We start from the raw sequence: 16,884 nt of genomic DNA on the forward strand, positions 1-16,884 counted from the left end.
TTGCCATTCACTTTATGCTGTGACACTACTGGGAAATTGTAGTCCTTATCAGGAAACTTATCTGGAAACTAAGTAAGCAAATGTGGCAGTATTTTAATGTTGATTTCATACACATTTTCTCACACTTCCCACCCACCCTATGGATTATCAACCTTCTTGAAATCATACAAATCCCTAATTCTTTTCTGTTTTTCCCATAGCTCTGACTGCTTTGGAATTTCTCTTAGTGTTATAAGTGGCAAAATGTCCTCTCAGCTTAGTCAAGATCTACCTTACTGCTCTCCAGGCAATCCCGTCTCACTGGTTTTGCATCCCAAACTTTTTGGTTTTGAAGGGGAGTAATTAGATTGTATCTCCCTATCAGAAACCCTCTTTTCCAGTGGAAAACTACTCATATTACAGTTTTTGGTGATCCACTTGAACCTATGAACTTAAATTTGCTAGTGTCAAGCTACCATTTTAACCAGAAATTAAGTTTTTCGGTTCTCTTTCTTAAGCTTCATGCTTTCAGGGCATTATATATCCTAGAATGAGGACACTCTTCTGATGTTTGTCTTGAGAAGTCCTTGAGGACCCTCCCAGGTTATTCATGTGTCCACTGTTGAAACAATCTACTGCGAAATTAGTCATTGACCTGCATCCGGGTCTGCTGCTAAAGTGCTGGGGAAGACATCTCTGCTACAGCTCAGGGTCTTGCTTGGTTTTACTGTGCAGCACTTTGGTTTCACACATCTGCTGTGCAGCAACTGGAGCTTGCTATCTTCATACATTCAACATCTCCTGCCATGTACCACACTAGGGGCTTGTACAGAAATGCCTCCCACCCCTTCATAGTTAGTGCTTAAAGGTAACCGCTTGAAATCACCCGCTGCTTGAATGTCATGTGGATTTACTCAAGGGGAAAGCAAGGTTATTTTGCAGTTACAGTGCTTCTTGGGATGTGATACACAAACGCATTCCTTTCACTCCCATTTCCTGCCTCCCTCAAGGGATGTATGTTCTTATGCTGGAAAGGTGACCAAAGTTTTAATTCTACTTTAATATTCAGAGCAGGAATATAGGAGTAGCAGAAGTGGCCTCTTCAACAGCCATATATCACAAGTATGTTCATACTTAAAACATGCATGCAGACAGTAGAACTTCAGTTAGAAAATAATATGTGTTTTTCTGATTTGAATGGGTTTTAAACTTTTTTGTTGTTGTTTGTTTTTGTTTTTTTTTTCCTGGAAGTTTTTTTTAACGTATTATTGAAAATGTAATATCGAATGCCCTCAAAGACATAACTATTTAACTAGTTCAGTGGAAATGCAAGGAAGTAGTGCCACATGCTACACATTCAAGGAAACATATCATTTTCCTCAAATTATATTTCAGATCTCTATTGGTGAATTAAATTATTCTTACTAACTTTAAACTTCTGTATACAAAATAAATACTTTTTGCAGGATGAATCACTTATCTGTGTGATACCATCATTATCATTGTAGTGACAACTATTAGCATTTATTCTACATAAATTAAACTTAATTAAAAAAATTCTTTCTACAGAAATTGTTTTCTTTGGGAGCTGGAGACCGACAATTGATACAGACTCCTCTACATGATAGCCTTCCTGTTACAGGCACCAGTGTGGCTCTTCTCTTTCAGCAACTGGGTATGTCTAGGTCTGCTTTGAAAAAAAATTCTTTTTTTAAATTACAGTGAGGTATTTTCTGTTCTCATTCAGATCAAATCATGTGCCAAGAAAGTTACACGGTAAATATTAATTTCTTTTGAATGAAAGAATGACTAATAGTGCTTTTATCCCCTAATCAGACATTCATATAACCTTTTTGTACATCTTGCTTGTAGTAAGTTATCTCCAATATTTACTATCTGTAAGTGCACTGCAAGTAGAAGTGAGCCTAGCCTCTGTTTAATTACAAAAATGTTCAAGTGAAAAGATTGCCCACCCCTTGGATACTGTGTAAACTCCAAAAAACCCCAAGGAAGTTAATAATAAAACTAGTGTAACTGAAAAGGCTAGTAGAAAAGACACTATGTACTGATAATGGTAACTATGTGGAATTCATATTATTCTCTTGTTATCTGTTATTCTGTCTTTCAAGAAGGTGATCTAACACAATCCTCATCAAATGCTTACTTCTTCATTACAATTACAAGGTTGTGTCACTGTTTCCTGGGTACCTCAATACTAATCTTGTTTCTCTCGTTAAATTTTAACACTGTTAGTCTTCTTTCCCTTGGTTTGTGAAGTGGCTTTGAATTACAAACTCATAGCAGCCACGCATAAGGGCGCAGTTAATAATCTTTTCTGAACAAGTAAACCTTATGTTTAGTCTCAAGTAATCAAATGGCCTCAGAATATGTGTCATCACCCGTTCTTCTCATAAATGGACAATAAGAATGGATGCAAACTGGAAAAAAAGAATAGTGAAGAGCAGTAGAGCTTATGTCACAGGAAGCAGTATCAGATCTGATGAGCACAATGCCATCTAGTACTGATAAGATTTAATTGTATGCTTCCAAAAAGAATATTATTCCAAAAGGAATACTGTTATTTTGTTGGTAGCAGTTTAAATTAAAAAACACAGCTAACATGATATAGATGCTACTTATTCTTACCATAGTTCCTGAGGTTTTATGTGGCTTATTATGTCAAGGTTCATGAAAAGTGCTCTGATCAGACTGCAGGCAATTTTTAAACATAGGTAAGCCCAACAACTCTTTCCCTTCTCTGAAGATATAAAATATGGTCTGAGGTACTGTAAGTACAGTATGAGATACCATGTGGTACGGTATGTTTGTTCTATAAGTACGGTATGTGATACCTAAGTTGAGGCAGTCTGTTTTGGGCAATTGTAGAGCATATTTGCAGAGCTAGCTTTTTTAATTCCACTCATTGTGTATAAAACTGAATTATAAACCTTCATATGGGAATTTAAAATTGGTTTCACACACACAGGATTTAAGTTAATATTATTAACCACGTTTTATTAATGCATAAATATATACAGGTGGATGTCATGTAACTTCCTAAAGATACTATAGCAGAGTATTGAAGAATTTGGAGTGTAACCAGGACTGCTAGATTGTTGTGCTATCAATCAATGATCCTTTACCTTTATATTTTGAAATTGTGTTTGTCTACCATCTCATTTTTCTTTTCCCTTTAAAAGGCTTTTTTTAGCCTTTTTTCTGTAAACGGTCTGATTTCTATGATTTTGCTATTCTTCTGCCTTGGAGGTCCAGTCTTTCTTGCTTTTTGGTGGCTTGTAAGAAGTACAAGAGTCATTAAACCCATGCTTACCAGGTGCCCTTTCAAGTTATGGTACACAAAAGGATACAAAAATCAGCAGAAGGAGGGGGAGAGAAAGGGAGATATTAAAGGAAATCTTAATCATTGCTCAGAATTCTGGTTAGTGGCACTTCAGGTGGCCTGAAGAAGAGAGAGACAAAAGAAAGTCTGTGATTGTAAAACTTGGCAAATCTTCACAAAGAGAAGCTGTAGACTTACATCCTGTTTCCCTGAAGAGATCATACAAGTTTGCAGAAAAAAAAGAATTGTCTCAATATGCCTTCTTTTCTGTTGTGGCATAATTTTGTCTTTTACGAGACTATCAAAACTATTAGCAACAGCTTGTCTAATGGTCTCGTGAAGGTCCTCTTCCTGTCTCTCTCCTATTCTTTGGCATGATGAGGACAGTAGTAATTGCTTGGGAACGGGCCTGAAATTAGTTAAGCAATAAGCAAATAAGTTGGCAGTAGCTTTTTAAAATTTTTTTTAAGCAGCTACTTGAACCCTTTGCAAAAGAGACTTACTCGACTGACTTTTCCTATCTCCTATTTCTGATCACTGCTTTTTTTTCCCTGGTATTAATTATTCTTTTTTTCCTTCTCTCTCTCCCCATCCCCCCTCCCCTACCCCCTAGTGTGTCTCAGTTTCTAGTTGATGTCCCTTTCAAATTTTTTGTGTCTAAGTATCTGGGGATACAGCACAAAGGTAGAATCACTTTGTATCTCTAAGGACACAAATTAAAAAATGTTTTCATATTCATAGCGTACATCACTTTACAGAATAGCACATAGTTCTTTTCACATGTAGATGGTGGACTATCATCGTCTTCTTAAGGATAAGGTTTGTTAGTGCTAAATTTCTGTTCAGATTTACTAAAAAAGAGTTGTTAATACAGCTACATATGACTATTTGCAATGGTTGTTGAAACATGGAAACATAAACTGGCTGTTTTAAATAAATTCTTATTTATTCTCACTTTTCATGTAGTCTTACAAAGAATTAAAGGCAGTGAGTCCGGAAGGACGAGTGGTAGAACCTCTTAGCTCATCCCTTTGAACAAGTTTATTTTTCTAAGATAAGGACTAATCCTTTCCTCTGGAGATCATAGTAGAGCTTGTCAGAAGTTTTTTGTGCTTTTTGTAATGATATTCACACTTGCTCTGTTTCTCTCATTCCATTTGAACAGGATCTTCATGCATATATGTCACTATGAACCTGAGCAAAAGCATTCTACTTCTGTTGTCCAATGTGGTGTTGGATAATTACTTTAATGACAGCTGTTATCATCAAATGCTTGTGTTCAGGACACAAATATTGACTAGGCTGTTTGTCAAATAATGACATGTTCGTTTATTTCTCTTCTGGTACAAGTCACTTAATCCTATTTAAATTATTAATAGAAAATTGAAGAGTAGCTAGAAAAATATTTGTGAACTCTATAAATCACCTTTTTAAAAATAGCTCTTTCTTTGAAGAAGATGGGCAGCAAGACAAAATTTACCACTATGAATAGATACAAAAGTAATTTCAACATTTATTTTGAGAAATATTGTGCAATAGTAGTCTCATCATGCTTTTTCTGCTTGGCAGGATAATACTGTGTCAGCGGATGACCCTCCCTGTATTACCAAGTTCGCAGCATATCTGGAAATAGACCTTATTTTTACTTAGGCGTTAAACTACAGTTGGGAAAAACATCCCCAAAGGTTTTAAGCTTAATAATAAGGAACAGCAGTGTTTGACATTTTACATCATACATTCTTTTTTTATTTAAAAAATAAGTATATGGGAATAATGTGATAAAAGCCAGGCCTGTAGCTGGATCGCTACACCTAAAAATTATTTCATCAACAAGGATTAGCTGGAAAAACAGCAATCATAAAGTTACTTTTTAAAATAATCTGTGGTAGCTAGAAGACTTTCAGTACTCTTCTATTTCTCGCTGTCTGTTAGTAAGATAGTAGGTATCTATAAAAGCTTCAAAACACAGTAGCCTTCTTCAGGCTCAAAGGAGATCTTGGTTATATTTCTCTTCTCTCTCACTTTATTAACAGTATATTCCTGTGTTTCTGCCTCAAGCTCTTTTCATTTCTCCAAACTCCAACCCAACTTGCCTTCTCTGTTCTGCTGGCAGTGTGGTTTTTCAGCACTGCCATATTCAGTCATTTCTGTCTGAGACCTACATCTCCATCTTCCCAGTGGGCAGTTTTTTCCAAAGAACCGAAGGCACAAAATTACACTGGGGACCTGAACAGCAAAACAAGAACTTTGTAATCAAAGACAAAGGAGGTTTTCCTTCCTTTCCTTCTTGTTTAGTCTCTTATCCGGGCTGTTTTTCTATCCCCTTATTTCCTCTGTTCCATTTCATTTGTCTGTGCTGGTTTTCTGCCTCATGTCTTTACTTCACCACTCAAGTATTTTCAGTAGAACTCAGACTGTCTTTCGGTGTTACAAAGAAAGTAATTTTTTAAATGGCAAAAATGAAACTTTGAAGTAAATTCTACTTTGAATGTTCTGGATGAAGACACGAGGTAAGGGCGCTTTTGAATTCAGGGCTGTGTAGAATAGAGATTAAATAGATGGAAGAGGAAGAAGATGAATGTTAGTGCTTGGTTGAGCCAGGTTGCTTGGCAAGCTTGTCTTTTATTTGTCCAACCTATGGTGTAACTTAGATGAAAGTGTTAAGCATCATTATCCTTAAGTCCTTTTCCATATCTTTAAATACTTTTAATCTAGATATTGTGCGTATACCGTTAGGCAGTATATAAAGCCTCTAAAACAAATATTTTATAAATAGTATATTTGAAGACCGCAGTGTCATTAATTATCAGTAATTCCAGATGTCACAAGTGATTGGTTGATTAAACTTCTAAAGATTGTTACAGTTGCACAAAATATAAATATTAGGGCAGAAGCATGGGATGATAACAGAGTGGATGAGCAGGGAAGTACTTCAGTACAAACAGTTTAAAATGCTCCACTCCAGTATTAATAGAACTGGCAACATGTTTTTTTTTAATATGGCTATACAATTCCAAAATTCAACACTGTGACTTCAGTCTGAGAGGTTCTGGGTATTGTCTGTCCTTTCTCCCTATTTGGATATTCCCACCTTTTTTTTGCACCTGAGCAGATACTTCTCTGATACCACAGAGAGCTGCTTAAAATTAATTAATTAACACTAAGCAAGCAAATAGAAGTGAATGATTTTCCACACATTTCCATGGTTGGGACATTGACAGTGATGATTTTTCTTGGTTTAAACAGTCATGGAACCAAAACTGTATAGTGATAAATCCATTTATAACAAAATGATGGGCTCATATATTAACTGTCATACCTGTTTATAATTTTTACAGAAGTAAAATAAATTATGTATTTTCTCATTTTTCAGTCATTTGATTTGTTAGAAAATAACGAAGGAGGATGGGATTTTCTTTAATATTTTTGTTTTGATAATGAATATACTAAAATTGTTTTCTGTGTTCAAAAATTTGTTCGGGGGGAAGATCTTACCTAATTACAACAGCATTACTTTAATTCTTTTTTTAATGAGGGTACGCTGTTCCATCTCCATTTGGATGTAGATATTTGTATGTGCGGAGGGATTTTAAACTGACAGGCTTGCACTTTACAATTTTGATTAACTCATTAAAACCCACATATTTTTTTCAAATGGTTCTGTAGTTGCGCCAATAACATTCAGCATACATTTAGCTCTCAGAAGCCTGGGACTCTACTTAGGCTGGCGGCTCAGCAGGCTCTGTCCTTGGTTCTTGTAAGTATTTCCTTTGAAAGCTGATGTCAGGGCCCTGAGCGCATCAACAGCCCCCAGCACCCCTCCTTGTAGGGCTGAGCTGCCTGTGCTCAAGGTCAGCGTTGATGTAGCACAGCTGTGCAGCCTTGGTTCAGGCTGTTGAGGAAAGAGCTGTGCAAAAGACGTAAGAACGAGGGGCCTGTTGACCTCTTCGCTTGGATGCTGTACTTAAGCTCAGGCCATACCCTTGGTCCTTGCCTGAGCCGTGTTGCAGCAATGCTTGTGCCAGGCAGCATGACTCTGTGACCCAGGTCCTCACCCATGAACTGGACATCCTGGCTTGATCTCAGGTCGTCTTCATGACTGTGAACTTGCCTGGTGATCACTGTGACTGACTTGGCTGCCATTGCTGGACCTGATCCTGTCCCTACCGTGCTGACTTGAATTCCTGGCTTGACCTCAGACCTTTCTCATCACTATGGTTTTGTCTGGCTATCTTGACTTTTGGCTGAACCTAGCTGCTCTCAGCAGACCTACCCAACTTATCTTTCTCTGGGTGGTGTGGCAGTCCACCACTTGTTGGTGATATTACTGCCCCTTGCCGCCTTGTTTCCATACCTGCCTTGCCTTCTGTTATGGAGCAGTGTGCCATTGCTGGTCTCTGGCAGCTGATGGTTCTTCAATTTTCACTGTTTACCTTCAAAAAGTCTGGAGAAAGTTGATTGATATTTTGATATTAGTTCTTCACAATAAGTTTTGATCCCTGTGATACTAAAAATCGAGCTTTGCAAGTCCTACAAGAGATGTAGTCATGCACCACTACCTGCCTGATATAGTCTGATCCTGAGAAAAGAGATCTCTCTTCGTCTTAAAATATGCACACTGGTCAGGCTTTCAGCCTTCCGCAATAAAGCTGGCTTCATCTGTTAACAACCTTTCCAACGCTTTATTGTTTCCCAACACAGTACCTCAGAAATTATGATGTGAGCTACTGGAGCATGATTGTTTATGTATCACAAAGATAAACATCCCGCAGTTCAGCAGCTGTTGACCTATGGAGAATGCAGAGAAATGATCTGGTGGAGATCTCTTAATTTTTTGTTTCGGTTCTAAATACAAAGAACCACTGTGCTGAGTCAGAGCTCAACACCACTGGGCAGCCGAAAAGTTCAAGTGTGAGGTATCTTGCTGAAGAAAAAGATCTTTTAGTCTACTGACTGTCACTAGTTAGTTTGCAAATTAGTAGACCCATATATACCAAAAGAGTGCGATATTAGCAGTGCTGTCAAAAGTGAGTGGTTTACAAGTCTGTTATGGTTAAACTATATAGGGGAAAGGCTGAAAAGTTTAGTTGCGTGTCACATGTAGTTTAAGAGCAAGAGAACCTGAATGCTTAGGAAAAGAGTTCACACTCATGCAAGATCATAAGATACTGCCTATCATAAGTACTTAACTTATTTTCTTCTTGTATAATAAGGGAGGGCTTAAATACCAAGGTGGAAATTGTCTAGAATAATTGGATCCAAACACCATTTTGCATTTCTGACAGTCAGTAGCAAGCAGGATGCAGATATTTCTCCTTTCGTAGGAGCACAGCCCAATTGTGCAGTCTTACGCTTGCGGATATTGGTTTTAATCTCCCTTCTCAGTGACCCTGGAATTTGACTTTCTTTTTGCTGAGCTAGCATAAACTACCTTGTTGCTCCTTCACAGATAGTCTTTAATTTTTGCTGGTGATGGTTCTTTTAGCTTTTTAGAATGTGTAAGTCATGTAGAGGAACTGTATTCTGGACTACATAGTTGTTTAAGAAAGAGCCCGGTATCTTCCAGTACTGTGAATGGAACTACTTAAATAATTCTTCAGTTTCAGAAGACAGTAGAGTTCACCATAGAATAACTTTATGCTGGCTTAAGTCAAAAGATGCATGTTGTCTAGTGGCATGGTATAGGACTTGGTCCGTAGTTAAACACTGGGATAATTATTCATATAAAAGCATAGGTAAGTGGCAGCTCATAATGTTTGTTTAGCTGCTAATTACTTCAGTTTATATTATTGTTAATAACTTTAAAATAAATTTTACCTTTTTTCTTTTTAAGAATGATTAAACCCAGAAACTTCTGCTGGCCCAGTACACAGCTAGGCTGGGCGTTTGTGGTGTGTGAACTTACAGCAGTAACACTCGGCAGTCACGGTCGGTGCCAGGTTATCTGCAGTAGTTTGCACTCAGGGAAAGGAAAGCTGGTCATCTTGAATGATCTGGCAGTTGATCCTTCACAGAGGGGTTAGGTGCCCAAATTCCTTGTCTCTTACCATGATGGAGGAGCTTGTATAGAACTGTAAATAATTTAGGTTATTTATGAATGGATGGCTGAAAGTTAAAAGGTCCAACCCCAGACTCTTAAGTAGGCCCACTTTAGAGTTAGATCAGGTTGGTCATGTAGACACGAATTGTGGAACAACTGATGCATATTAATGTTTGGGAGTTTGAGTATTTCTTCAGGCTGTGGGGAAAAAAATACGCAAGAAGCTTTTAGTTTAATGTCTGTAAATGTAATATTTTGGTGCATGGCTAACAGTCCATTTTGATGTGTAGCTCAGCCCATTCTTGTTCAGCTCTATCAAAAGACCTCTGAGTCTACAGCAATTTATTTTTTTCAGTGTTTTGCTGAGCAGGGCTATTCATGGCTACCCGTTAAAGTCTCTTTGACTTTACTTTTTATAGTCACAGTTATTATTTTATAGATTTGCACTCTCATCTGGTATACCTCAAATAATTCCTAAGGCAGATGGATCTTATATGGAACCATGTCAGGAAAACAATAGGAAGCAGAGCCAGAACTTACTACTTCTGTGATTAAGATTTTTTAGGTAAGACTTGACATTTTGTACTTAAAAAAACCCAACCAATGAATCTTTGTAAATAACTTTCATATAAATTTTATACGGTTATATTATAACATTAAAATATAAATAATTTTACCATGATTATTAGAAAATACCTATCCAACCAAAAAGGGAAAAAATTAATTATGATTTTCCTCAAATTAGCTAACTTTAGTGATAGCTAGTTTTTAAACTGACAATACTCGTAGAACAGGCTCTGCTTTACATTTTTATTCTGAATGAAAGTAAAAGTAGTTCTACTGCTTAAAAAGTGTAGTCTCCTTTAGAAAACATAAATCCCAAAATCTGAAAGGAATATTTAAGTTGTTGGTCATATTATTGCTCATATTGTTTTTTTAAAGGCAGCTTTTTTTGAACACTAGGTTTTTCTGCTGTATTTTGCCCTTTTATTTTACTCTGTATCATAGACCATATGTGTTACCATTTGCTGCATTTTACATCAATATGTTCAGAGAAAGGAGCTCGTGGGTACACCTACTTAAGCTACAGAAAATGGTGAGCATCAAGAACGAACTAATTCAAAAAGGTCATGAGTCAATTAAGGCTTGAAGATAAAAGATGATTTCTAACTATAGGAGGAGAAAAATTCTGAAACACCTTCCGTTGTGGGTAGTAATGACAAGCAGTATCACTACATTTGAGATGAAGCTTGATGGGTTTGTTTGATATAGTCACGATGGTAAAAGGCTGGATCCTTCAGTGCTATGTTTCTAAATCCAGGATATGTTAAAATACCCAGAATTTTTGCTTTTGACTACATTTGTTGACACTTTGAGGAATATTTTCTGTAATGTAATAGTTTCTTGTTATTTTAATTCTGCTTTAGGGGAGACAGAATGTTCAGCCTCTCATGCAGTGTACTTTATGCCAACAGATGACTATATCGAATTACTGTGTAAATGGGAAGAGACATTCCTGATAAATATATACGTGTATTTGTATGGCTGGGAAACATTATGAAAGGGTCACTGCACAGTCAGCACGTGAGCTGGCTTCAACTTGTTGACTAAGAAAATCCTAGTGTCTTCAACACAGAGCAAGAATTGTTTATATTTTAATACTTCATTCTTCAAAATATACTTCAGAAATAATGTGAGGGCAGCTAAGCAGTGGGAGATCTAATTTGCACAATGTATGAAGCAACTAAATGCAGCATTTTCAGTACAGTGATACCTATAACTGGGAGATGCATAAGATCAGAGCGTCAGTGTGGGGCCTTTTCACATCTTCTGTTTGTTATGAGACCTCAGTGGTATGAACCAGAACTTTTTTTACCTTTGTCAGGTTGTTTACAAACATCTTACCCAACTCACTTGATTTTTTTTTTTTTTTTTTCTTTCCGTGAGTTGTTATATATTGTGTGATGGGAACAAATGTACCCTTCATGGAATTTAACAGTATGTATGAATTAAATTAAGTTTTATTGGAGCATATAATCAAGAAACTTCTACTCAGTCTTTGATCTTAATAAATTGTATGCTCTCCAGCCTATGGAACCTGGCACCACATGTTGCATGAGTGAATGCTGCTGGCTTATGTTGTAGTTTCAGTTTAAATCCCAGTGGCCAGTGAGCTGCGATTAGCTCTATAACCCAGCAAAAGAGAATTTGCCATTCAAGCTTTCCAAGTAGATTTGTGTAGTCTGTCAAAGAACAAATAGATTACCAAGGGATTTGATGTGGCATTTACTGCTAATGGGCCCTTACTGCTGCAACAGCAGAACAAAAAGAAAGCGTTGTTTTAGATGCTGTTGGAAATAAAGGGATATTGTGATAGTGAATTTTGTACAGGGACTCCTCTGCACTCCCAAGTAACTGCGCTTTGTGGACAGCCACTGAGGCTTCATTTCCCCAGCAACAACTGCCAGGCAGCCGATCCCATTTGTGAATGTCCATTTCCAGTTGCACAGTTCTCCCCCATCCCCTGTACTAAAGTGGTGCTTGCCTTACCCGTGCTGAGCTATTTTATCTCACCAAGTTAACAGAGAATATACAGAGGGTGGAAGGAGGGAAAGCCACATCTGTTTCCTGTCAACGGTTTCAGGCTGTGGTTTGGTGCTGCAGTTGTCAGTCTAATACCAAAGTGGTGCCATGAGAACAGATCCATCCCTCTTCCAGCTTGAACTAGCTCACCTGGGGCTCTCGTGAGCTTTAATGCAGGTGTAAAGAAAGCAGCAGCAGCGCGTGGGTGGGATAAGACCTTCCCTTTCAATGACAGCCATTAGAGCAGCTTCCAGTCAGGTAATGTCAAACTACTCCTTCAGTACATGCTGTTCAGTTTTTTTACATTTGCTTGTCATATGTGCATACACTGAGAGCTCTGCCATTACCAGTATAACGCTGGTGATGCCAGCCGCCAGTAGACACAATTCTGAAATACGTTGGGAGGCAGGGACCAATATTTCTTGTACTGTTCATTTTTTTGCAGAACAACAAAGCACGTGAAATGAGATGCTTGCTTACTTTTTATCCAGTCCAAACTTATATTGCTAATGCCTCTTTTAATGATACAAAATATGCAGTAGTTCATTTTGAGCACATTATAAATCTCAGAAGTATTACTCATAAGTAAATACTACCATTAAAGTAAAGAAACTTGAAATTGTGTATGTGATAAAGTGCTGGTTTTGAGCTGTTTTTTAAAAGGAAACTTTTAAAATAAGATGGTAAATAATAAAATTACACATTACTGTTGCCTTATAACAATGAGGTTAATTTTTTTTAAATGCTTAAGTGAAAATTTCTTTTGAGATATTTGAGAAGAGAGTAATCTTCTATTTATAGTAGGACTTCAGAAAACACCTCTCAGAAGAGTAAAAACAGATTATTTATTTCCAGAGATGAGAAAACTGTAAACTCTAAAAACCAAATGTCTAATAAATAAACAAATTTAGAAAAGGCGAAAGAGGCTTACCTCTGCTTATAGAAAATTCTGAAACAGATCCTACTTGGAACAGATTACTTTTCTTTCTACTTTTGCTGGTATGAATGCAGAAATAGCTTTTCTCATTATTCCAAAACAAATTTGATAGAAAAATCATAAGACCTTGCAAAACTTTAAATTTCAAAACTTCGGTGTTAATACTTGTGCTGAAGAGGAAAGAAAAAACAGTTCTATAGAAACTTCATTCCATTTGTTCTTGTAAAATCATGTTTAAATTATTGCTGTTTAGGTGCAATGTGGGCTGAGTTATCAGTACCTCGGGAGCTCAGGAAAATCTCATGTGATTTCACAAAGAAAGAATTTTTAAAGATCGCTAAATATTTTGCAGAGGATCCAAATGGGATCTTTTAAGAAAGTAAAGAGACTTCTTTTGCTTTTCATGTTTATGGTGTTTTGCAGTTTCCGTAATTGAATATCTGTGATTTTATGCTGCATGAATATCAACTGACAGTGGCTAAAGGTAGCTCTAACAGAATATCCTGGTCAGCCCCCTCTGTTCTTGTTGTCTTTGCATTTGTTTGATTCCATTAATATAATGCTTCAGTACTTACGTCCCTTGAGAAAGACTTTGTAGTCCTTAGGCAGGAAACAGATATGTTCGCAATTTCTTGTGTATCCTTGACCGTTTTTCCTGTGTACGCTTCAAGAATGACAATACTCTTCTCATTCTTGGATATTTTCTTTCTAAGGATCATAATGGTTATTACTGTCACACTGCATTGTTTTTTTTAAAAGACATTTTGTTAAAGGACATTTTCCTGCTTTAAATGAATCCAGTCAAATTATGGGTATCCACTTGCTCCATCAGGATTTAATTTGTAGTATTTCTACTAAGAATATTTTACAATCCATTGTACATGGCAGTCTTTTCCATATGTTATGCTGTTCTTTTTCATATTGCAGCTACCCATAATTTTGTGATTTTAATTCTCTATTTTGCCTGTCGGCTTTATTCTTAGCTGTGAGTGAAATACTTGCAATTAAAATTTTATGTAAATAAATAAGCCATACATTTATCTGGAATTAATCATTGTAGTTTGATTCAAATCACTCGAGACTTGCTGTAGCTGCAAAGATAACAAAAATATCCATCATCAAGGTAAAAAGTCATTAAGTGTTTCCGTATGCTTCTCATATCGGTGAAAGTGAAATATTGCATACCTTTAGCATATACCTTTATATTTTCAGAAATTCTGGTTTGCATGTTGTGCCTATGAGTAAATAAAGATTAAGGTTTCAAGGTAAGATAATGATATGCTGAGATCTGTAAGTGGAGATCATCATATCAGGTTTTTGATGCTACCTAGCTAACATGGCTAAGTCCCATAAAAAGGCTGTCATTAACGTGTACAAGTTGTTCAGGCTTTACTCGCAGGCAGTTCTTGAATTGTCGAGATTGACAAGGAGGGGATAAATATAGTAATTTCATTTTGATGTGCTGCTTCCCTTTTAAGTAACATACTTTGCTAATTAGCTTATATGCAGAATAAATTCCAGTAGTCTCTAAAAAGTCATGTTTATAAATTTGCTTTCTATTCATCCTGGCATGGCTTTGAATCTGTCGTCAGAAAGGTTAATATTTTTTTGTTGTAATCATTTTCCTAATTTCTAATGTGAAATTTCAAAAAAAATTGGGTTAAGTATTTTTTAATGCTTTTTATGAAGTTTAAAATGTCTGTTCATGGCTGAACAAAAATCCCCCTTTACTTTCGGACAGTTTAATCTATATGAATCACTTTGGAGAGCTGGTAAATTGCAGTATCTGGTTTCGATTACCTAAATAAATCAGCAGTTGCAAATAATTTCTCCTTCACATCAAATTACAATTTTTTTAGATTTGCTATCAGAGTAAAGAGGGATAATTTTGGCTAATTTAACTGCTATAAATAATTTTTATAGCATGTGCTTATTTTGCCAATGTATCTTTTGATGTATGTGGGAGAGAAGGTTTCACAAAAAATTTGATACAAACAATAAATTCGTGTTTCTTAAAAGGGCAGTTCTAAAGAAGGAAACTCACCTATAAAAATGTCTAAAAATGTGGGAACTGTTTATCTTTACTTATGAATGTCTCAGGGCTGGAATACTAGATATTTATGGGATAAACATCCAAACCAAATAGCTTCCTATTTTCGGTGTCTTACTAGATAACTAAATAACTGAGTAGAAGATGAGATGTGTGAAGTAAGATGTGAAAATCAATCGTATTTCAGCAAATAGACTATTACTCAAATGTTAATGCCTGCATGTGTATGGATAGACAGTAAAAGAACAAAAACTTCTGTTTTAATATGATAGTTAACAGCTTAATATTGAGAAATATTGCTTGCCACCCTCCCCATAGGAAAAAAAGTAATCATTCTCATATTTGATTTATGTGAAGATTATCTGCTGCTTAACATCTCTGAATTTAATTTTATATGCAAACCTACTTTTATTGACATTCTCTTGGCATTTACTCTTTACTGGATTTTGGTTGTGATGTGTGTTCAGTAAAAAAAAAGAACAGATACAAAAACAACATTTAAAATAAAGTAACTACATCTATTTTTAGTAGCACCTGTCAAGGCTGTCTGTATGAGCCAGACATATGATCCGTTGCAAACCTTCAATTGGTAACGCAGGTTATGTTTGAACAATTCAAAGTTATTGATTTCATGTAAATTTGGCATTTACCTCCCTTCCATGTGAGTACTTTCTATATAGGAAACCATTATTTCTCTGTCTTACCTACTGTCGTCTTTTCAGCTTTATTTAGAAAACTCACTCAACACACTCATGTAAATCTCACTTCGGTTATGTATAGCTTTAAAACTGTGCATATGAAGTGGTTTTGCACTTCTGTCTTTCAGGGATGAAGACTTTATTATCTAGATATTTTATTATTAACTGTCTTTAGCTGTATCATTGTCTCTGGAAAAAAAAAATGCTGCTCGTGTTCACTCAGTGTATTGGGAGAGTTATGTTTGAAGACTCAGAGGGCTTTTGCTGCTCCTGTAAGTAGATCGGCAGAAGGATTTAATGAAACTAGTAATAATGAAGTGGTATCAACATGCAAATGACAGACATCACTGTGTGTCTTCCTAAGTAGATCGTATACTGCGCTTAATCCCTGTTTCTTTGTGCCTGTGTAATTTTGGGTTTGGATGACAACCATCTGCTTGACTCTTGACAGAGCACAGCTGATATTGTTAGACTTTGGGGGAGCAATAGTGGTAGGTCTATTTATCCAGAAGACATCTTTTTTATATATATATATATATATACACACTCATTTTCACAGTCTCTTTGACAGGCTGATTAATGATCAGTTGGCTTTTATGGCATTTATTTAGTCTTTCTGTATGGTCCTCCTGTTCCTTACCTCTTCCCACCCTCCCCAAAGGCTGGTTTGTAGAGAAGCCTTTGTTCTGCCCTGCTTTTTACAAAGAACACGCAGCATTCATGGTTCAGATACTGAATTGCCTTCACTTCAATTCCAAAATCAAAAGTTATTTAAAAATGTGTTTTGATTTCAGTACTGTGTGTCACACCCATGTTTGCTTTTATGTGCCCAGAAATTAGTACAAATGCTTTATTAATGAAATAATGGGACTAGATGACCTTTACAGGTCCCTTCCAGCCCAACACATTCTATGATTCTATGAAATGAGTCTTAGCTCATTCTTAGCACAGAGCTAAGTGCTAAGTACAAATTCTTGTGCTTTAGAGACTGCTTCTCTTCCTCCTTACTCTGACAAAGACCAAATAAGTTATTCTTTTGGGGTGCTCATCTGACTTATGTTCTCTATTACCCAGCCAGAAAGCAGGATAAATTAACCCTCACAAAACTCTCTGCTGGCACAGCTAAATTGCTCCCCACTTGTGAGCAAGTTTGGCTATGATTTAATCATGTAGTGTGCAGTGCAGTCCTACTCTAATAACAGAACTGTTTGCTCTCCTAAATGTGAGTTGGGCCTGAACTGAAGGATATAGCAATTT

At 36.4% G+C, this 16,884-nt stretch overlaps 1 protein-coding gene across 4 annotated transcripts in view; it reads left to right on the forward strand.

The window, feature by feature from the left end:
- Positions 1–16,884, forward strand: part of SBF2 (SET binding factor 2) — a 270,051-nt gene that overhangs the window by 128,319 nt on the left and 124,848 nt on the right. For all 4 annotated transcript variants that reach the window (XM_054200805.1, XM_054200806.1, XM_054200807.1 and 1 more), the window contains exon 6: positions 1,549–1,654. In XM_054200805.1, the coding sequence (XP_054056780.1) occupies positions 1,549–1,654 (106 nt within the window). The remainder of the gene's footprint in view (positions 1–1,548; positions 1,655–16,884) is intronic.

The sequence above is a fragment of the Rissa tridactyla genome, chromosome 4 (assembly GCF_028500815.1).
Source record: "Rissa tridactyla isolate bRisTri1 chromosome 4, bRisTri1.patW.cur.20221130, whole genome shotgun sequence".
Classification (NCBI taxonomy): domain Eukaryota; kingdom Metazoa; phylum Chordata; class Aves; order Charadriiformes; family Laridae; genus Rissa; species Rissa tridactyla.